Source organism: Peromyscus californicus, unplaced genomic scaffold, assembly GCF_007827085.1.
Source record: "Peromyscus californicus insignis strain IS unplaced genomic scaffold, ASM782708v3 Scaffold_19__1_contigs__length_69161282, whole genome shotgun sequence".
In the NCBI taxonomy this organism is placed as follows: domain Eukaryota; kingdom Metazoa; phylum Chordata; class Mammalia; order Rodentia; family Cricetidae; genus Peromyscus; species Peromyscus californicus.
Window position 1 is genome coordinate 7,977,261 of NW_026294491.1, and position 22,129 is coordinate 7,999,389.

At 52.2% G+C, this 22,129-nt stretch overlaps 1 protein-coding gene across 1 annotated transcript; it reads right to left on the minus strand.

Moving 5' to 3' along the window:
* Positions 1–1,773: 1,773 nt before the first annotated feature.
* Positions 1,774–21,686, minus strand: Tmprss3 (transmembrane serine protease 3). The gene is made up of 12 exons (XM_052743867.1): positions 21,564–21,686; positions 18,644–18,754; positions 17,645–17,761; positions 17,147–17,270; positions 13,997–14,122; positions 13,278–13,321; positions 12,809–12,974; positions 11,882–12,051; positions 9,838–9,933; positions 7,735–7,877; positions 6,950–7,102; positions 1,774–3,030 (listed from the first exon to the last, which is right to left on the minus strand). Exons 1-12 carry the CDS (start codon positions 21,655–21,657, stop codon positions 3,013–3,015), a joined length of 1,362 nt encoding a protein of 453 aa, XP_052599827.1. The 5' UTR covers positions 21,658–21,686; the 3' UTR covers positions 1,774–3,012.
* Positions 21,687–22,129: the final 443 nt, after the last annotated feature.

Sequence of the window (22,129 nt, forward strand, 5' to 3'; positions counted from 1 at the left end):
TGGTTATATCACATGGAAACCAGCAGTATTTTCGCAGAGAATTTGACAAAACCCACCTGAAACGAAAATGTCCTCAGCGCTTATCTAAGGTTTCTCTTTCCAAAGTTTCGGTTACAACAGGTCAACTGTATGTAGTCCAAAGGTATTAAACAGGAAATTCCAGAAATAAACTCCTAAATAAGTCTTCAGTTACACACTCTTCTGAGTAGCATGAGGAAATCTCATGCCTTTCCCTATCCCCTAGACATAAATCGTGCCTCTGTCCAGTGTGTCCACGCCATATATGCTACCCACCCACTCGTCAGTTAATAGTTACTTCATTTATTGGGTGGAGTCTTGGTAGAGCAATGCTTGTATTCAAATGGCCCTTCTTTTACTTCGCAACTGTTAAAGGTATAAAAAAGGAAGATATTACAAGTTTGTGGCTAGGAGCTGAGACAAATTACCCTTCAGAAGAGGCTTACTAAGATAGTTACGGCAGCGGGCCGGGTTCTGAAGGGAGAGAGCCTCCAGTTTCAGAGCTCAAAGGGAGTTTCTGGCTCTTAGAGGTTGGGGGGATGAGGGTTTCATACCACACCAGGGACCTAGCCTGAGTGTTAGGAATCGGGCAAGAAGGCACCAGATAACAGGGTGAAGCTGAAGCATGGGGAGCCTGTGGCTGCCTTTGGCTGCAAAGAGGAGAGAGAAGAACTTTGAGGCCACCGGAGGTCTCCCCTGCCCGCTCTCTACCTGAAATGGGCGAGGCTGTGAGGGACACGGCTTGACTTCCTCGTGGCTGCAGCATCTGCTTTCTGTATTGTCCTGGCTACTTAATGTCCACTTGACACAAGCCAGAGTCATCAGAGAGGATGGAGCCTCAGGTGAGAAAATGCCTCCATAAGATCTGGTTGTAGGGCATTTTCTTAATTAGTGATTGGTTGGGGTGGGTCCAGCTCATGGTGGGTGGTGCCATCCCTGAGCAGGTGGTCCTGGGCTCTATAAGAAAGCAGGCTGAGCAAGCCATGAGGAGCAAGCCAGTAAGTAGTGTCCCTGCCCTCCCACCCCAACCATCCCAAGTCCTCTGTAACAGCTCCTGCGTCCAGGTTCCTACCCTGTTTGAGTTCTTGCCTTTACTGCCTTTGATGATGAATTGTGAATGAAATAGACCCTCCTTCATCATGGTGTTCCACCCAGCAACAGTATCCCTAACTAAGACATCTATTTTTTTTAAGATTTATTTTATGTTTATTTATGTATATGTATGTCTGTGTGTGTGTGTGTGTGTGTGTGTGTGTGTGTGTGTGTGTGTGTGTGTGTGTGTGCGCGCGTGCGCACATGTGTGCCTGGTACCCTTGAAGGCCAGAAGAGGGTGTCAGAACCCTGGAACTGGAGTCACAGGCAGTTGTGAACTGGGAACAGACCTCAGTCCCCTGCAAGGGCAGTCAGAGCTCTTAACTGTTGAGCTGTCTATGCATCTGGTTTGTTCAAGTCACAGCATCTGAGGTCTGCCATGGATGATAAAGACCTCCAAATGCAAAGCACAATGTGGTGTTGTCTGTGACTGGGGCGCAGCAGAGAGAGGCCCTGGAACACTTCACTGAAGTGTGGTAAGACATTCGGAAGACAAGCAGCCACTTGCATTCAGTATTGATCGCCATATGGTTTTAGAGCTGCCGTGTTGTATGATGAGTTATGATTGTCCATCTCTTCCTGTGACTAGCAGATATACTACACCACAGGGATATGTGCACAGGGAAAAGGACCATCACTATAGGGCTCAGAGTCAGCCGAAGATTCAGGCACCCACAGGGGTTCTTGGGACATTTATTCTAGTCACAGAAATCTGAGTAGTGGCTCTGATCTGGACAGGGTTGAGTCCAAGCACAATGGCCATGTGGCAGTTTGTTTTGGTGGTGTCTCCCCTACCCAGCACCCCTACTCACACACACACACACACACACACACACACACACACACACACATTTTCTTTTGCAGCCACAGAGCAACTGATTCATATTCTGAAGACCTAATCTGTGACAAGCTTGAATGACCAATGGCTACTTCCCATGTAACCCTCCTCTGTTACTGGATAATATGGGGACCACAGGATTGTGGGCCATGCAGGAGGGGCCCAGATGCCATCGGCTGTAGTACATTAGCAGAGTGCATGGAGGTGTGACAACCCTCGATGACTTAGGACCTTCTATTCAGCTTGCTTTTAGTGTCCTCTGGTCTTGTCTTTGCCCAGACCTGTGTCCCTTACTCTGCTTATGAGTCCCATGATGCAACATGGGATACCTCTAATGTGCTGAGAAACCTGTTCTAACAGAAAAATGCGGACTCCTGACATGTGCAGGGTGGTCTTTCGATGCGGGCCCATGGTTGCGGTTTCTGCAAGCTGCCACAACTCATTCACGTAAGCCCAAGGACAAGCCACGCTGAGAGACGGGGCACCTTCCAGAAGCTGGCAGTTCGTCAAGCACCAAATGCTGTGAGAAAATAGTGGAACAGCTATTAAAAACCTTAGGCTGAATCATTCACAAGCTAAGTTGTCCCACTCCTGAAGTGGGCTGTTGGAAGCAGAAGTTCGGGTTGAGAACTGGAGCCCAGGGACAGAAGGAGGAGGTGACTACATCTGTAACAATCCACACCAGCAGTTCCCGCCTCGGGTCTGCACCAACTGGCGTCAGTGGTTTTGCACAGGAGGTTGCCTGTGTTGGCAGCGGCTCTGAGGGGAAATCTAGGGGGATGGCAGGGAAAGGTGCGCTGCGAGTCGGGGGTCTTTCGTCCTTGAGAAGCGCAGAAAGCTCCGAGGTCATTCCATCACCACACCCCACTGGCCAGAGGTTTTAGCAGCAGACAGCTCTGGGTATCCATGGTAGCGAGGGTGCTCTTCCCGCTGGCTCTGCCTCAGTGCAATGGGCAGGGCACTAAATGCTGGTGCTCGCATCCACCATGCCCACACAGGAGTCCAGGGAAGGCTTGGGCTGTGTCCACCCTCAGGAGCTCAGGCTCTGGCTTGTTCCCCGTTCTTCAAGTCTTCAGGTCTCTCTAAAAGTAAAAACAGAGGTCACCATTTTGCCCCTGCAAGCCATGTCTTGGACACTGTGACCCCGTGGGCACCTAGATTTCCCATTAAATGTTATCAATGGTCACTGTGGAGGGCTGGGTCTCTGAAGGAGGAGGCTGCAGCTCTGGAGGGCTCCCACCCAGAAAGGCCTCTGCACTTTTCATCTCTGCCTAAGATTGTCCCCAGACTGCTATGTGAAGGCACTGGGTCTCAGCTGCATATCCCTGAGGCCTCATATGAGCCAGAACTATTTTGTTTTAAGCCCTAACTGGATAGGGAAATGTGGGGAGTAGAATGAAGACGATGGGGTGGGGATCTCTGGGGCTGACAGGTGGGACAGTGCGGCCAGGTGAAGGGACTCTTGGAAGGGTCTCCAGTGAGACAGTCAAACCTGGGATTCCTCCTACAGAAGGGAGGGGGCTTCCGGTTCTTCCCTGCACTACTTGGAGAGAGATTTGGAGCAGGTGTGTCTGGCAGGTGACATCTCCTGAAGGTCCTTAGTGGTCAGAGACAGCTGATGGCTGAGACGCCCTGAAGAGACCCTCAGAAAGCCTAGTCAGCCATGACGGCGAAACCCCTCAGAGAACAGACAATTCCAGAAACTGCCAGGCCTTTTCCTGATGGCCAGGGAGTCTCCGTATGGCAGCCTTCCTAAAGTGGTATTCGAAACATGAAGATCACCTGGTCCCTGCCCCAAATCGCCAGTGGGATTGGCAGGAAGAGGGAACTGAGGATCTTCAGTTTTAGCAAACAGCCAAGGAAGGCTTTGTCGAGCCCAAGTTTGCTATGTGTTTATCTCTCTGGGCAGAGTCATGCTGAGGTCCTGGTCTGGGCTTGGCTGTACTCCTATGTGTCCTCACTAACTTGGGAGCCCTCACTTGTCCAAGATCCCCATCTATCATGAGGAAGGTTGTAGGACCCACCACAATGTAGAGAGCCTACTGTCTAGGACTCCATCCCTGCCATGACTTCCCAGCCTGAGCCCCTCGCTGCCCCATATTCCTCAACAGTGTGAAGCGCCAGGGGAGCAGCTTCTTTGCTTTGTAACCGCTGTTGGTTTAGACTTTCAGAAGAGGCTCAGTCACATGGGAGCTCTGTCCCAAGAGCACCCACATAAAGGCACACTTGCTTTCTTTTTTTTCAGAGGTGGGGGTGAGACAGGGTTTTTCTGTGTAGTTTTGGTGCCTGTCCTAGATCTTACTCTGTAGACCAGGCTGGCCTCGAACTCACAGAGATCCACCTGGCTCTGCCTCCCGAGTGCTGGGATTAAAGACGTGCGCCATCGCTGCCCGGCCACACTTGCTTTCTGAAGTTCCTCGATGGCTTGCTACACCTCCCATGTGCACATGGCCTGGCTGCATCCTAGTCTCACGGCACAGTGTCAGTGGCCTCTGCACAAGGAAACCACCTGCTCAAATGCCCATTTTCATATCTAGCAAAGGGAAGACAAGTGTTGGCTAAATGCTGTACTGTCGTACTAAATGCGTAGTGCCCGCAGACTGCTTCCACAGGCGGCTTCCTGCCGGCCTGTGACCAGCAAGCCAGGCCTCCACTGGGCCAGCCCTAATGGGCTCCATCATGCACAGTAGATGGAAGCAAGGCTGCAGAAATGATTAGTGATGCGAAGACCTGAACAAGCCCAGGCGTCACCTGCCACTACTCCATCCCTACCCCAACCCCAACACAGGAACCATGTTCAGTGCCCTGCCTCATTTAAGGCTGAAATTCAAATGAAGAAGTCGAGGGCTGGGGTGCAGCTCAGTGGTGGAGTCCCATCTAGTACACCCAAGACCTTGCATTCAGTCCTCGGTACTAAAGAAGAAAAAGAAAGCTGGGCAGTGGTGGTACATGCCTTTAGTCCCAGCACTTGAGAGGCAGAGGCTGACAGATCTCTGTGAGTTCAAGGCCAGCCTTGGTCTACAGAGCAGGTTCCAGGACAGCCAAAGTTACACAGAGAAACTCTGTCTCAAAAACCAAAACAATGAAAGGAAGGAAGCAAGGAAGGAAGGAAGGAAGGAGAGAAGGAAGGAAGGAAGAAAGGAAGGAAGGAAGGGAGGGAGGGAGGGAGGAAGGAAGGAAGGAAGGAAGGAAGGAAGGAAGGAAAACTTGAGTTAAATGAATAATGAAGAAATAGTAATTAGGGCTGGAGAGATGGCTCAGAGGTTAAGAGCACTGGCTACTCTTTGCAGAGGACCTGGGTTTGATTCACAGCACCCACAAGGCAGCTCACAACTGTCTATAACTCCAGTCTCAAGAGATCCGATGCCTTCTTCTGGCCTCCACAGGCATCAAGCACACACATAGTGCACAGACAGACTTGCAGACAAAACACCCATGCACATAAAATAAAGATAGAACTTTAAAAAGAAAAGAAGCAGAAATGAACGCCTGAGGGGTGCTAAGGCAGTTATTGAAGGTAGCTTTTCTTAGTCAGTTGCTTCAAATGGCAGGAGCTCCTTTAAAAAGATCTTGGAGGTGGCTCAGTGGTTAAGAGCACATACTACTCTATACTGGAGAGGACTTGGGTTTCATTCCCAGCACCTACATTGAGCAGTTTACAACAGCCTGTAACTCTAGTTCCAGGGGAATCTGACCTCCTCTTCTGACCTTGGAAGACACTATACACACACACACACACACACACACACACACACACACACACACACACACACTATCAAAAATTAAAATAAGATCTTTAGTTAATTAAATAATCTTTTTTAAAGGTCTGTGGTGTAGCTCAGTGGTAGAGTACCTGCCAAGCATGCATGAGGCCCCGGTTTGAATCCCAGAATTCCATTAGCCAAGTATGTTGGTACATGCCTGTTATCCCAACACTTGGGAGGTGGAGGCAGAAGAATCAGAAGTTGGAGATTATCCTCAGCTACACAATGAGTTAGAGGCCAATCAGGGTTTCATAAGACCCTGTGTCAAACACCACACACACACACACACACACAAACACGGTATATATAAGGTTTTGGAAGCCCACAGCTGATTGCTGGAGACTGGAGGGTAGGAAGGGACATGGTTTCCCACTGGGATCATAGGAAGGATTTTGGAACTGAACAGAGGTGGTGGCCGCACACGTTAGTGTGTCAAATGCCCTGGGATTGTTGTCCTTTGAAAGTTTGTCTATGCTACATAAAGTTCACCCCTATTATGTCAGGAGAAAATATCTTTGAATCTGGACTAGGGGATGACATGAGACCAGTCCGAGAGAAAGTTAGTAAATATTTGCCTGGTGCTTGGTCCCTGGCTTGGCCTTGCCTTCCTTCAGCCCTTGCCCACTCAGAGGGAGAGGGGTTGTGGACATCTGGCTCTCCCCACAGCAAGGACTGTGTCTAAGAACATCTCTTTGCCTGGTGCCCAGTGAGTTCAGTTCCCTGGTGGCTTAGGGTTTCCCTGTCTTCCTCCTGCTGACCAGGGGGCTCTGTAGGCCTGTCCTGCATCCCCCTCCCTGAAGCAAAGCTACTCAGACCCCTCCTGCTTAAGAACTCTGTACCACTCTGGCTCTGAGCAAGGCATCAACTTCACAGGGGCATTGGGGGCCCCCCTCACCTGACTCTACCTCATCTAGACTCAACCCACCCACCCTCTGCTCCATGTACATATGGCATCCTAAACTCACCCCCACTCCCAGGGGACACCTCACCCACCGGTCAGCTTTCTCCCTGCTGAGTCAAGCAGGTCCGTTCTTTCTGTCCCTCCCTGTGTGCCCGGATCACACCCACGGGGATTAGCTGTGCTCTAGGGCTGATACCCAGAGTTGCCAAATGGGTGCATAATCAACAGTCTTTCCATCCTCTCCTGGCTCCCCCGGGCAGAGCTGCGGTCACACTGGGCGCAGGGAACACGTGAGCTGGAGAGTCACATTCACCTCCGCTGGGGCACTCCACCCACCTCCAACTGTTCATGAATCCAGTCCAGGAAGGAGGTGATGCGAGTGTAGACCCCAGGCTTGTTCACCTCGGCACAGCCGATGCCAAAGCTTGTTGCACCCACCAGCTTCCACAGTCTCCTCTCCTGGCACACCAGGGGGCCCCCACTGTCGCCCTGGAGAGCAGAAGGAGGCAAAGGTCAAGAGACCTGGGCTGGTGACATCGAATTCCCTTTCCACATGGCGAGTGGGTGACACCACGGGGCACACCTCTCCCTGTGTGCTTCTAGAACAGACTCTGCTGTTCTCAAGAGGTGGCCCCTGGCCTGTGTGGGAAGGGTTCCCTCTAGCTGTGTCTCCCTCCAGGTCCCAAACACTAAACTGGGAAGGTCAACGGCTGCCTGAGTGACCCATTGGAGCTGGAAGAGGAAGGGTGTGCATGAGGCAGAACTAACTCACTGTGTCCACAGGTGGTACTGAGTCTCACCCACTCTGGCTTTTGGGGGCCCAGATCCATCAGCTCACACCTGCTTGCAGCTCTAGTTGGGCCCCTACACACTCAGAATCGGGCTGGAGAGGATTAGGAAAGGCAACACCCCATGCCCTGGAAAACTGGGAGCCTGGGTAAACACAGGCCGGGCCACCAGGAAAGCCAGGGATATCTTAAGCAAATTTCTCCCTTATGCCATGTAAATTTGCTTTTTGTTCAGTCACAGGGAAGCTGGCAGTGGCCTGTCCCGTGGGTTGGGTCACTGTGCTGGACCCTTGCCTGCTGCCCTGTCCCCCAGGGTAGCTGGCTGTCCTTTACCTGGCAGCTGTCCACACCGCCCTTCAGATAGCCTGCACAGAGCATGGACGGGGAGATGATGCCGCCGTAAACATCCCTGTGGTTGCAGATCTTGTTTGAAATCAAAGGGACAGCCGCGTGGTTCAGGACGGGGGAGGCGTCACCTGCCTCAAAGTAATGAAGAAATGTGCAGTGAGGAGTCCAACTTAGAAAACAGAGACAGGGACAGGAGAAAAGGGGGCCAGGGACATGCCACCCGACACAAAGCAACAAGAGTGAACACCAGGTCTGTAGCTGGAATGGCAGACTGTCACGGAGCACATGGGCTGTGTGTTCTCACCTCTGCATCAGGACCACTTACACCCCCTAAGAGACCCAAAGGGAAAGAGAAGTGGGGAACAGTAGACAAATGTTTCTTCCCACAGCCAGCCAAGCCCTTGACCCACCCCAGTCAATCCACGTTAGAAAAGGGAAACTCGGGCTCCCGGAGGCCACGCACATCCGGACAGGGCTGTATGCGGTCGGCAGAAATGTGTCCCTCCAAATACAGGTGTGGGCCCTGGACCTGTGGCCAGGCCATCAGCCAGGGGACTTCCCAGGCAGGCATTCAAGGGCACAGGCATGAGATAGCCTCGATGATGTGGGTAGACCCATGAAAACTACAAGGACTCAAAGAAGGCATCGTCAGAGGAGGAGCAGGGCTTAGCATCAGATCAGCCTGTCGGCCTTGAAGATGCAGCTGAGGCCACCAGCCCAGAAGTGTAGAGGCAAAGGTAAGGGGCCAGCTGTCATCAGAGCCACCTGAGGAACCAGCCTGCCGGCATCAGCGACCCCTGAGGCTGGCTGGTGACTTCTGAGCTTTGACTGGAAGGTAATAAACATGAGCTTGGTATCGAATCCCCGAGTCTGAGGGGCTGAGGCTGGAGGGTTTCTAGGAAGTTCATGGCTAGCCTGGGCTACATAGTGAGTTCCTGGATATCCTGGGCTGCCGTGAGACCCTGAATGAATATGTCTCCTAAGGAAAACATGGGACTTCCTGCATGGGTTGAAGTATAGCTCCCTTCTTTATTTGTCTGCCTGTAACCAAGACATGTGACCCTATTTGGAACAGCCTCTGCTGGGTTTGCTGAAGTACGATCTCAAGGCCAGGTCATCTTGCGTGTAGGGCAGGTTCTAAATCCGACAACTGATGCCATGGAGACAGGGATCAAGGGACTGAGGAGATGGGTCAGTCGGTAGAGTGGTTGGTTCAATACCCAGAACCCACCTTGGGCGGGGGGTAGGGGGGTGGGGTGGATAACCACACAACAAAAACTCAACCATCTAGCCACCGGGACTGGAGTGACGCATCAGCCAGCCAAGGAACCTGAGAATGGCTGGAGCCACCAGACGCTGGGGAGAGGCTGGGACAGACCCCACCTCAGGCCTGAGGACACCTTGACCTTAGACTTTAGAACTGTGAGAAGACTTGCATCTGCGCTTTTGAGCCTTTTGAGCCATCCAGGCCACAGTAGTTTGTTACAGTATCTAGTGACAGCAGACTGGCCTGCGTCCAGAAAATGCACGAAGGAAAGTCAGTGCTGGGAACCTTGAGCCTCCAGACCATGTCAGCACTCTATCTTGATGCAAGGGACACAGATGTCCCTGTCAGGTATGTGACCATGACTGACAGTATTGCCACTACCAGCACAGTGGATGCTCCTGGGTAGTGCCTTCTACTCCACCCTCACAGGAGAAAGTAGCACACCCTGCCAGCTCTCACAGACATCAGTTCTTCACCCTGTATCCCTGCATGCTGACTAAAACTTGGGGGGTCATCTAGGTGTGCTTCATACACTCGATTTGCAGAGTGAGAGGAGACAGGAAGGATGGATGGGTGAAGGCCTCTCCATGGACAAGTACCCACACTTCTCCCTCATAGCCCGTTTCTCCCTAGAGAAGCCTCACAACGTCACACTGTCCAAAGATGAGTGACGCCATGGTGGCCCATGGTTACTCAGCAGACTGCTGTTGTGAACAGTTGGTCTGCACTGACCCTGAGCTGGGAACCTCCAAGTATCCTAAGGCGACATCACGGCAGAACATTGGAGGGGCCCTCCCAGCCTCTGGCTTCAGCCCACTGACCTCCGTCCTCTGTGGCCCCCCATCCCGATGTCCAGCACAGTTTCCCGTCAGGAAAGTTCTCTTCAGAGTTGGGCAAACAGACAGGCTGGATAGTCTCTGTTAGAAAGGGAATAATGATGTGAAGTTCCTGAAGCCACTGTCCCAGAAATCAACTGACTTTCTGAACCCATCTCCTAGGGAGGGGTTGGGCCTTGATCATGACAGGCAGCTAGCTCAGAGCAGAGGCTCTACCCACTCATCCCCCAGAGTCTATAAAACTCGAATGTAGCGCTAGACTGTGGTGTGAGTCCAGAGCCAGCAGCAAACCCTAGCTATAAAAGCCTGGATAGTAAATAGTTCAGGCTTGTGGGTCATGTGATCATGCCATCACTGTTGCTGGATCCATAGGAGATATAAACAAATAAAAAAAAACCATAGGGGACTGGTGGATTTATGACAAAATTTTACTTGCTCAAATGTGCATTGAGTCACACTTGGCCCTTGGGACAGAGCTGGCCACTCCTGGTCCAGACTTTGAGTGCATACACAGAACATCACACTGTGGATGTTCCTGCTGCCCCAGGTGTTTGTAGTAACAGCAGGCTGGCCTGTACCTAGGCTGTGCCACTGAGACCCTAGCAAAGCCAAGTGACTGCATGTGCCCCGGGCTTTCATGTGAGCAGTCCTTGAGATGTCCTCCATCTCGCGTGGCGATAACAGAAAGGTGGAGAGGGGTGGAGACATATTTAACTCTTTAGTCAGGTACAGCTAGAGACACCTCCTTTTTCTAGAATCAAATACCACCAAAAATAATTAGCAAGTAACAGCCCTCAAACCCATCCCAAAAGTTTTTTTTTTTTTTTTCTGTGTTGTGCTAGAAATCACACATTGCAGAGAAGGGGAGTCCACCTTGGAAACAGCCCTGCCTGCCCTCCAGTGTGCTTATTCTCAGAAGGTCAGGACTCTCACTGATGGAGCCAATGTTTCCTTTGTTCTGTACCACTCACAGAATGCCAGAGGGGTCTAGCAGGCCTGACTCTGTGGGGGTTTCTATAACAGCCAGAGGGCTGAGCTTGGAACTCACAGGCTCTGTCACTGGAGGTGGCAGAATCGGAAAGAAGGGGAGAGATCGGTTCTAAGAAGGTCCAGGGAGCTGAAGATGCCTAGAAACTTCCAGATGCTGAGGAAGAGGGAGGCTCCTGCCAAGCCCTCAAGCTGCCCCAGGCTGGGACCCTGCTCTTTGCACTGGAGATGCCCTTCAAGAGGCTCCATGTAGCAAACACCAGGACAGGAATGTGCTGTCTGCTCTGGGTCCCTAAAGGCAGGTGACTCTCTCCCACCACCTAGAGGCACCAGGTGGCCTGGCCTAGAGAAGCTCTTACATGCAGCTGGTACCAAACCAGACCGAGAGACCAGGGAAGAACCAGGAAGGCTATGAGATGAAATTAACGCCAGAGCCGCTGTTGAGATCGACAAACCGGATCTAAAGAAGGTAAGAGGACTGAAGTTTTAGGAGAGGGCTCAGTCTCCTAACATGCTCAGATTGAAGACACATCACTTGGGCTGGGAAGATGACTCAGTTGACAAAGTGCTTGCCACATAGCCATGAAGACCTGACTTTGATCTGTGAAACCCATGTAAAAAGCCAGATGTAATGGCACTGAGCCTGTTACCCCATGCTGGAGAGATAGAGACAGAAGGATCCCTGGGACTTATTGGCCAGTCAGCCTATTAGGTAACTCTAGACCAGTGAGAGACCCTGCTCCCCCCAAAAAACAAGATGGAAGGTCCCTGAGGTACAACACCCAAGGTTGTTGGTGTTGGCCTCTGGCCTCCATGTGCATGCACATACATGTGCACACACACGTGCATGTGCATGCACACAACTTTAATGAGCAAAGATAATGCATTGATGTCAATACCCAGCTGAATCAGACATCGGAATTTTCTGGCAAGGATAGTAAAGCAGCAGCCATTAGAACAATGAACAATGCTTCAACAAGTAACCACCAATGCTCTTGAAACAAGTTCAAAGCAACTGTCTGGTGCAGAAGCCCAGACATACCGTCAAAGGTGAGCGGCTCGGCCAGCTTCATGAGGGCGATGTCATTGCCTAGCCGCTTTGGCTTGTACTTGCTGTGGTAGATGATTTTCTCCACCAGATGGGAGGGCACAGGACTGTCCATCAGCGACACAAGACCCACCTGGACAGTCCAGGACTTGGGGTGGTACAGGCTGAAATGCACAGACGGAGAGGTGGAGCTCAGGACAGAGCCAGCCATGCCGAGCTCTAGTGTCCCAAGAGCCCAGAGAGGGAGTGAGAGAGATGTCACCAGGTGGGAGACACCAAGGTCCCGCACATCTGTGCCCCACACTGACCACAGTCCCAAGTCCTGCAGGAACACAGACCACACCCCATGTACATCCCAGACAAGCCATTCTCTCCACACCACCCGAGAGAGATGCATTGGAGGGTCAGGCTCAGCTTTGCTCCCTGCAGAGGCTGGGGGGAGGGGGTTCTCCACCAGACAGTAGCCAAAACAGGAGATAAAAAGAGAATCCGCCACTGGGTTTGAGATGCTTTCTGTGGCTTCCTTGCCATCTAAACTCCTGACAGACACAGCTTGGTGGGAGCTCAGTGTTCTCTGGGTGCCCTGCACTCCCACCCCATGATACCCTGTCACACCATAACATGGATGACAGTAGTGTGCTACAGGAAGGCCTGGGACCCTCAGTTCAAGGTCCCTTTCCTCCCCAATCTTCCTCCTTTTGCTGCCCTCTCTGTGCCAGCCCAGCTCATATCGTTCCCAGACACAGAGACAGGCTCACTTTAAGAAAGGCAGGCATTTACACTGTATGTGGCTTTATGGTGACTGGCTTCCTGCCTTCCTAACCTGCCCTCACCCCCAGATCACCCCGTCTCCATCTGACCCAGGACTAGATAAGGCTCTGGGAAGAGCAGACTCCACATTAGCAGGGCCCAGGCACTCACTCGTAGACACAGTGCGCAGCCGTGACGATCCACAGAGGGGTGATGACAGAGCCCCCGCATAGGTGGTACCCCTGGAACTGGAGACTGACTTGCCAGGGCCACTGGGCGAGCGAGGACATGTTTCCACCCACAATGCGGGGGCTGTAGCCAGTTCTCAGGCCACAGGCTACCGAGGGAGAACAAGGGTTTATGGGCAATGCTGTCATCACCCTAAACCTCCTACCTGGCAATATCCCTGTCCCCCACCCAGGAGGAGAGGGTCAGGCACACAAAAGACTGAGATGTGTGGGGTTTGTGGGAGAAGGGCTGTTTCAGAGAGCAGGCATGCTCACCCTACCCATCAATGACCTCCCGGTGCCTAGCCCCACACTGGCATCTAGGAGACGTGATCTTGAGCTGTCCCCAAAGGGAGAACATGACTCCACAAGGGCAGGCATCCATGTGGCTCCCTACATATTTAGACACTTACCCGAGCACTTCAAGGTGACCACATAGCCCGAGGCACAGCCTTCCCTACAGTAGAAAGAACAGTTCATGGACAGGCCAACAAGCTGCTGTTCACAGAGCAGGGGGTCATACACGTTGGACCTGGGGGCCTGGGTGTCCAGAGGAAAGCCTGGCTGCAAAGCACCTGTGGTATTTTCTCCCTGCTTCAGCCTGGGCCCCAATGGGGAGCTATATCTCCGATCTGGGCATCTGACTGTTGCTAAGGGAACCTGGTTTTTCCTTATCAGAGTTTCAGGGTTGGGGGTTGGGAGTTGGGGGTGGGGGCGGGGTGTGAGTAACTGGTGAATGTGAAAGCACTTTGTAAAAGATGCTGTCTAGCTTTCTCTTCCCTTCCCTGCTTGTTTGCTTACACACACACACACACACACACACACACACACACACACACACTTCCCTGCTGTGAGGCAGGCCCAGCCCTGGCCTGAAGACACGCCTGTCCATCACTGTCCATCACTGTTGCTCTTCTGCTATACTTCCTTCCTTCCCTTGACAGAACTCTACTGTCTGTTCACCCTGCATCCTAGCTTAGACACCACCGTTCTAACCACAGCAGCGAGCTTCACCCTTGCTCGTGGGGGTGACATTCTTGCCCCTCCCGGAGTGCACCACGGCTTCACAAACCCAGCCTTGTGACTCAGCACCGACGCAGACAGCAGCAGCAGCACCTATCGAACGGCTTACCTCACGTACACGGAGTGGTGCAACGTGGTCACCTTGTCATCTGGCAAGAGGTGATTGATGGACACAAAGTCGCCCTGGAACTGCTCCTCCAGTGCGTCCACTCTGAGGTGGTCTGAGCTCACATAGCTGCAGAATCAGAAACCCAGACCCAGCAGTCATGGAGACTCTGAAATATCCATCACCCCACACACACTCACCAGGTTACAAGCATCACACTTGGGGGACCTCCCTGGGTCCTCCCCAAACCATCGAAGGCTTTATTTTGCTGATGAAATGCATACACCTTAGCCAGGCATTCCAGACCGGGTGTGGCCTGGGGACCTGCTTGCTGTCCCCCAGTCCACAGCCTGGCCTGCCCACCCACCCTGCTCCAGCCACAAAGAAAGACCACTTCCTGCTACAGTTAGGTAGTCCCCCACCCACCCCACTCTGATGCACTTGGCTTTGCTGAAGCCAAGCCTCAGGGGAGGCAGCTAGTTGTCTAACTCCCGAGGGTCAGGAGTTCAGGGAGTATGAGAGCCTGTCCCACTTTGCCTAGCACTCATAGAAAACAGTGACTCCAGGACCCTGGGGTCAAGTAAATGGGCTCAGTCAGGAGATGGGCATATACATCCGTGGTGCAGAAGACAGAGTTAAAGAGACCAGAAGAGGATAGAGTAGGTCAGCAATACCCAGCAATAAAAAAGGAGGAGGAGGAGGAGGAGAAGGAGGAGGAGGAGGAGGAGGAGGAGGGGGGGAGGAGGAGGAGGAGGAGGAGAAGAAGAAGAAGAAGAAGAAGAAGAAGAAGAAGAAGAAGAAGAAGAAGAAGAAGAATTATTTAAGGAGTCCTCCAAGAAGGTGAGGGAACAAAGTGTACTACAGGTGGCTGCAGTCTGTCACACAGGATGCCATCCAATTGCTGTTAAGGGCCACAGAGACTCGTGTAAGTACAGTGCAGTGTTCAGCCAAGCATGGGTTTGAAGAAAACACCACCAGGATGTTTTCCAGGCATTTCCTCCCAGGGGAGGTTGCAGTAGGCTGCCTTGATGTGAAGGAGCCGGCTCTTGTTAGGATGTCAGGTCATGGGGAAGATGGGCAGGGTGATGAGCTCACGAAATGTAGAAGGAGCCTATGTGTCACAAGTGAAGCCCACAGATTGCCTCAGAGTAGCAGACACCCCGACCATGGCCATGATCACCCTAGTGACCACTGAGTTCCCTCAGCCTTTTAAGGTGGGCGCTGACATTGTCCATTCTAAGGGAGGAGACTAGGCAAGTCTCACGAGACTGACCTCAATCTGCACCAAGACTCGGGCCAACTCTCTGGACTGTCTGGTTTGGGTTTTGATTTGGTTTTTTGTTTATTTGCTTGCTTGCTTGTCTGATGCTATTCCAGAGATGAGAGACAGATGTGGCAGAGGAGGGGGAGCTTCTAAAGGGAGAGGAGGAAAGGATAGACAAGAACACGGAACGGAGTCAGAGAGACTGACTGGGGCAATGGGAGGGTGATGTGTTCATGGTGCCAGAGAAAGTGGTACAGGGACAAGGTGTGTCCCCACCATCCTCTCAGAGGAGAGAAATGGAGGCTAGGGTGGGGGTTAGAACCAGGAGCTGCCCACCCTGTCAAGTGGCTCCAACATGCCCGAAGACCTGAAGTTCCTATCCAAGGTCCGCAAGGTGCGCAGAGGACTTGAACAGAGTGTGTCTGGACAGTATGGCAAAGGGCGGGGATTTGGAAGGGGAGAATATTCCAGAAGAGAAGAGGAGGAATGAGAAAGAGACTGACAGGAAACAGATACCTGATGGGGAAACTGGGGCTGTTTGTGTGTGTGTGTGTGTGTGTGTGTGTGTGTGTGTGTGTGTGTGTGTGTGTGTATGAGTGTGTTTTGTGCTGTTTGAATTTTCTCTTCTCTAAGGAGTAAAGCTACACAATTCTCAACATTGTCCCTAGTGACCCTTGCAGCCATCAATGAATTTTAGTTGCAGCTTATTTCGGAACCCAGGCAGGCATGGCATGCAGCGGAGGCAGGCCTGGGGGACCTCCGCTGTGGGGCACCTAGGATGGCACTGGCTTAGATCCTCCACAGATGGTAGCCATGTAGTTTTGAGGACCTTGCTTCCTTGGTTACAGACTAGGATGTACTTCTGAGATTGCCACCTTTGAGCTTGCTCAGTTCCTAAGGTGAGTGTGGGAACTTGGGAACCTGTCTGTGGTAAACTAGGACCTACAGTATTGAGAAGCCAAAAGGTAATGGCACCCTGGGAAACAAGGCAGGGCTCAGGAGGGACGGCCATGAAGGGAAGGGAGCCCTCAGTTGGGCAAAGGCGTGTGGCTGCAGTGTGGAAAGCCAGCAGCCGACTCCCAACGCTGAAGATGAAAAGACACCGTCTTAGATGGTCTCCTAAGGCTAAGGGTGGTTTTGAATAACTGGATGTGATCCTCATGACCATGGGCAACAGTGTCCCAACATCTACTTTTTTAAGCTTCAAAGCACCTAGCCAGAGTATTTATTTTTCCACTCAGAAGTTCTGGGCTTACAAACTATTTGCTTTCTGTTACTGTTTTTTTGGGTTTTTTTTGTTTTTGTTTTTGTTTTTTTTATGGTTGGCATGTTTTGTTTGGCTGTCTTGTTTTGTTTTGTTTGTTTGTTTTTTGTTTGTTTGTTTGCTTGTTTGGTTGGTTGGTTGGTTGGTTGATTATTTGGTTTGTTTTTGTTGTTGGACAGGAACTCACTATTCAGCTCAAGCTGGTCCCAAACTCTCCTTGTAGCCCAGGCTGGCCTAGAACACACATTGTCCCCTCCTCTGCCCCAACAGTGCAGGGATTACGTGTGTGCCACCATGCCCGGTTGTCACAGTGCTGAAACAGAACCCATGGCTTTGTGCATGCTAGGTCAGTGCTCTACCAACTGAGCCCCAGCCCCAAGGATCTAAATTGCTTTTGCACCTAACTGAAGTCCTGTTCTAGTCCTGAGAACTCTCTTCACACACAATGTTCCGTGTGACTTGGAGTCACCGGGCTGCTCGGGCCTTGTCCTTCTCCCTGTGAAGGAAGACAAGGCCAAGGGCCACGAGGTTGTCCTAAGAATGAAGTGTGACATGTGAACGCATCTAGAGAGCTCTTGACTGTCCAGGAGCAATCTGTCACCCTTGCTGTTTGGCCCTGACTCACCTGGGAAACCCCAGCTGGCCACAGGCGACCTTGGCATGGTGGTTTTTCCAGTCATCGGCGCACACGGTCCTCCAGGCGGCGGCCGTGAACACCTGAAGTGCTGCTCTCCGGCCGCTCACCCGCACTGGCCAGGCACGGGGAGAAGGGCGGTGAGGACCCGTGCAGGCTGAGGCCCGGCAGAGACTGACGACAGCCCCACTCACGCCACGCAGCAGCCCCTCTTCCAACCTGGCCCACTCCCACCCACAGCCCCTCCCCCACAAGATGCCGCAGTTCCCGTGGCCTGCACCCTGAGACCCCCTCAACTCAGAGCCTGTCTAGTCCCCCCAAGTGAATGCAAGCACACATAACAGTCCTCCCGGAACCTAGCTAGGCACATCCCAGCTGAGGGCAGGGCGTGGCAATGGCTACGCCCTGGATCCATCTCACAGACGGAAGGGCAGGTGCTGGGTCGCGTTCACTCTCTATTACTTCCTTCCGGGAACGGGTGCGACTCACCACACCGGTACTCATCCTCCCCGTCCTTGCAGTCGGAGACCCCGTCGCACCGAGCGGCCAGTTCGATGCACTTGAAAGATGAATGGCACCTGTACTTCCCAGAGCAGTCGAAGTGGACTGGGCAAAGGGAGGAAAGTGAGAATTCTAGCAAGCAGCTCCGCTCCGGGTGCAGCACTAACAGTAACTAACCTGCTACACGGCCTTGAACTTGCCCCATCAATAATGAAACCTGTAATGAAACTGCATCCCTGACAGCAGCCTGTTTCCTTCAACCCCGTGTCTGTCCTGAACTCCAAGGGGCGGGACTGCTGTACCCACGGTAGCACTACTTCCAGGAAGCACAAATCAGGGTGAACTCAGACTCTAAGGGTTCAAAGTCAAGAGCAAAAAGGCATGGCAGTGGCGAACACACCAAGCTAGCCCAGCAAGAGCCCCAACTGAGACCTTTCAAACACCCTGCTTCCTTTTACTCTGGGCCTGAAGCCAATAAACTGTAGAACACATGGCTGAGCAGAAGGCAAATTGTGCTGCCCTGAGCTGCAGTTACTTGAATGGGAAAATGAGAAACTATATGCTCTAAGAGAGCCCCTTCCTCCCTACGACCCACTTTCTCAAAAGCCCCACATACCTCCCTATAAAAATAGCCAGGGTGCGTGGTATGGCTTGAATGGAAGTCTTTGTCTGCTGCACCCCAGCCTCCCCCTTCCCAACCCAGAGTCCTGTTTCATCAGCTACCTTTGAGTAACTCTAACTGTGCAGGTACTCTGGTGGTAGAGCCCGGAGCACAGCCAGCAGCCCCTGCCCGCCCGCTCCCACACTGGCTTGACATTCACACAGGCAGAGAAAACCCGTAGCCCTCAAACCAAAAGGATATCACCCACCAGTAATTAAGGCCAGGCAACAGCAAGTACAGACGGGGTGGGGGGTGGGGGGAACTCATGCAAGTTTAAATGCCAGAGCAGGTATTCGAGCACCTACTAAATAATGAACCGTACTCACTGCCCAGGCCGATGGCCAGCGCCAGTATCAAGGCAATGATCCCGATGACGATGATCGGAAAAAACTTCAAAGGCAGCAGGGACAAGATCTGCGCAGCCACTGCATCTGCATCTGTGAACCACAGGAGTTGGGGGGTGCCGGGAGGGGGGGCCAGGGAGCACTGACAAGGGGTGACATAAAACTTAAAAAAGTTCAGCCCTGTGTTCCCTGTGCCCTCTGTGCAGAGCAGGTACCAGCCCAAAGACGCTAGCTGACTGCATTAGATGAATGGCCACGTTGTCTGGGTCAGGCTCACCCTCCTAGCTATGGCCCAGCTCTCCGTCCCAGCTTAGGAGACATTGTTGTGGGTTGAAAAGTATCCTCCAAAGGAGCCTTTGACACCCTAACTCCCAACAGCCAAGAATGGGTTCTTACTTGGCGGTCACAGAGAACACAAGTTAGGATGAGGTCCTTAGAGAAGGCACTAATCTTGTATGACTGGTGGCCTCGGGAAGGGGGAAACTTCAACACAGACCCGGACATGCATAGAAGAAAGATGACAAGAAGAGATGAAGGGAACAGACAGCCATGTGAAGATGAAGGCCAAGGGCAGAGTGACATGTCCACAATTCGAGGAGTCCCAAAGGTCGTTGGCCAAAGTTCTATACCTGCACGAGGCCTGGCGGGGCCTGTGTGCATCCATGGGAACAGGGCCTTACTGATATCAAAGCTTTCAGACTTTCAGCCCCCAAAAGGAGACAAGAAAACTCTGCTGACTGAGCCACCCAGCTGTGGCATTTTGTCCCAGTAGCCCTGGGAGAACAGTTTAAGGAAGTTCCAGGTCCCAAGGATGTGTCCAGAATGGGTGGTGAGACAGGAGATTTTTACACCATGTGCTTGAAGCCAGGAGGGCACCAGGCTCTCTCAAATCATCCAGAGCTGGCCTTTCCCAACAGAGTCACCCTCAGCCTTTGTTCCAGGCCATGCACCACAGAGGGGCAGAGGCCACCACATAGGCAGCATATCCCCCAGAGTGGGGCTGTCCAGTAGCTCACTCACTGTCCAGTTTAGTAAATTTCTTGTCTGCCTCCAGATCAGAGCTGGCATAACTCGGCTTGCAGCTCCTAAAGACTAGATTACCTGGACTCTGATTTCTTCAGCTGTCATGGAAAAAGGGAACTGGCCTTTGGGCATATATATGGAGCATTTTCTTGATTAATGATGGACATGGAGAGCCTAGATCATTGTGGGTGATGCCACCTTGGAGCAGTTGGTTCTGAATGGCATAAGAAAGTGGGCTGAAGAAACCTGTAAGCAGCACCCCTCCATGGCCTCTGCTTTGGTTCCTGCCTCCAGGTTCCTGCCTTGAGCTCCTGCCCTGACTTCCCTGGATGATGGACCACAGGCTGCAAAGCTTGCATAAACCTACCCTCCCCAAGCTGCTTTTGGTCATGACGTTATCACAGCAATAGAAAAGCACATTCAGACACTTGGGATGGTTGGGCGGTGGTGGCACACGCCTGTAATCCCAGCACTTGGGAGGCGGCAGTGCCCACAAAGGACAGACAAGCAGGAAAACCTCCCAACCTCCCTGGAAATGAACCAAAAAAAAAAAAAAAAAAAAAAAAAAAAACCGACCTAAATTCATCCTAACATCACAAAGACTTTGCTGGTACCACATCCACTGGTGCTCACAGCGAAGGGACCAGGGACCGCAGGCTTCTCACACAGCACAGGGGCGGGACATTGTTCGCTTCCCATTTGTGTGAGATTGGAGATGTCTCTACACGGCTTAAAAAGCAGATGCCATTTTTGACCCAGCAACGTCACATCTGGGAAGGTATCTTGAATGTTGTCATGGGTGTACACAGATGTCCGTCTCCACACACCTTGTGGGGGGTGGGGGTGGGGGTGCCGTTCCCCAGAAACTGGCAAACAGGAAGCAACCTGAACAGCCAGCGAAAGGGCAGCAGGAAATCCTCAGCATCGCCGTGGTCCGCATGGGATGGAGTTTCTAGGGGTATTTTCCAATTTCGTGAGCCCACGCCTCCCACCCTGCCCTTCGTACTCTGTAGCAACCCAGATGGCTTAAAAAGGATCCTTAGGGGATCCTGGATGCAGGGTGTTCAGAGCTACATCCTGAACTGTCCCAGTTCCCACCCTCCCCCAGCCCCAGGGGTCATCATTCCCATTGCTCCTAAGCCGGACTCTCCAAACCAGCAAGCCACAGACGGCTCTCAGCACAAAGACCCCACAGGAACAGTCGTCAGAGGGAAAAATGCTTTACCTAGTAGGCAGGTGACTCATGACACCAACTGTCCTTTTGGTGGCTATACCTCTCACTTTTAACCGGGCACTTAACCTTTGGTGAGAAATCAGCTTGCCTGGGTTTTCTAGAAGGGCTACGGCCACTATTCCTAAGGACTTCCTGGAGGGCTCAGGGTTTTCCTGGCCAGCATTTGACCTCCTTCAAAATGAACCAGAGCCAATGTGGAGCTTGGGTCTCTGAAAACCTCCAAGAAGAGAAGAAAGCAAAACAAACTAAAAAATACCGCCCCCAGGGAGTTAGCAAGTGCCCGACACAGAGGGGATCCTCCTGAGCACCCTCCAACTCCTGCGTTGGCAAGATCAGGAAAGGGACATCAGGAAAGGGACGCTTCCGGCTACTAATGTGAAAATACCCAGGGAAGGTGGGAAACAGCAAAGTCACAGAGTGCCTATCTAGCGTGTGTAAGGCCTGGTTCAGTCCCCAGTACAGGAAAGAGGGAAGGAGAAGGGAAGAGATAGACGGACAGAGGGAGGCGGGAGAGAGAAAGAAAGAAAGAGAGTGAGAGAATATTCAAGGAGATCCCCCCCCCCAACACACACACACAGACATACACGGACACTTTACCACATTCCCCACTTCTGCCCAGTGCCCACATCACAAAGTCCCACCTACCTGGTGCCACAGGACTTATTTTCAAATCATCCAAGCCAAAGAGTGATCGGAAGGAGAAGGGGGCTTCGGCTGCCGGAGGATCATTTTCCCCCATGGTGACTATCTCAGGGCCTCTGATGTTGGCTTCTGGCTCCACCTCCACCTGCTTAGCCAGGAGTGAGCAGGATTGGTCCCTGTGGGAAGCGTGGGCACCAGGGGTGCCTCTGTCCCATTTGAAATCCTTTCAGTCAGCCGTGAAGCCCACTCCCTGTGGGTTTGTCCCAAACATCTGTCTACTGAGAACACAACTTTCCTTGGACCACGGTAAACAGTAGAGATTATTGATTTAAAAGAAAAAAAAAACTAGAGTTGATAAAAGAGCGGAATTTTAATTCCTCTCCAATAACAACGGTGGCAGCCAATCTTAAAAGCAATCAGTGACACTTTGAAGATAAGCCCCTTTGCCACACAGAAGCCACTGTGCCGGTCTTCTGTAGAAGACAGTGAGCATCTGAGTGATTTCTACGGCTGTCTTCCTCTGCCCTTCAACATTTTTTCTTTCTAGCCATAGGATTTACCTGTCCTAG

Excerpts from the sequence above, each read along its gene's own strand:
- Tmprss3 (XM_052743867.1), bottom strand. The coding sequence starts at position 21,657 with ATGGGGGAAAATGATCCTCCGGCAGCCGAAGCCCCCTTCTCCTTCCGA. Across the intron at positions 12,975-13,277 it reads GGTCACCTTGAAGTGCTCGG|CCTGTGGCCTGAGAACTGGC; the intron begins GTAAGTGTCTAA and ends CTCCCTCGGTAG. Across the intron at positions 9,934-11,881 it reads CGAGCCGCTCACCTTTGACG|AGACTATCCAGCCTGTCTGT; the intron begins GTATGTCTGGGC and ends CCTTTCTAACAG.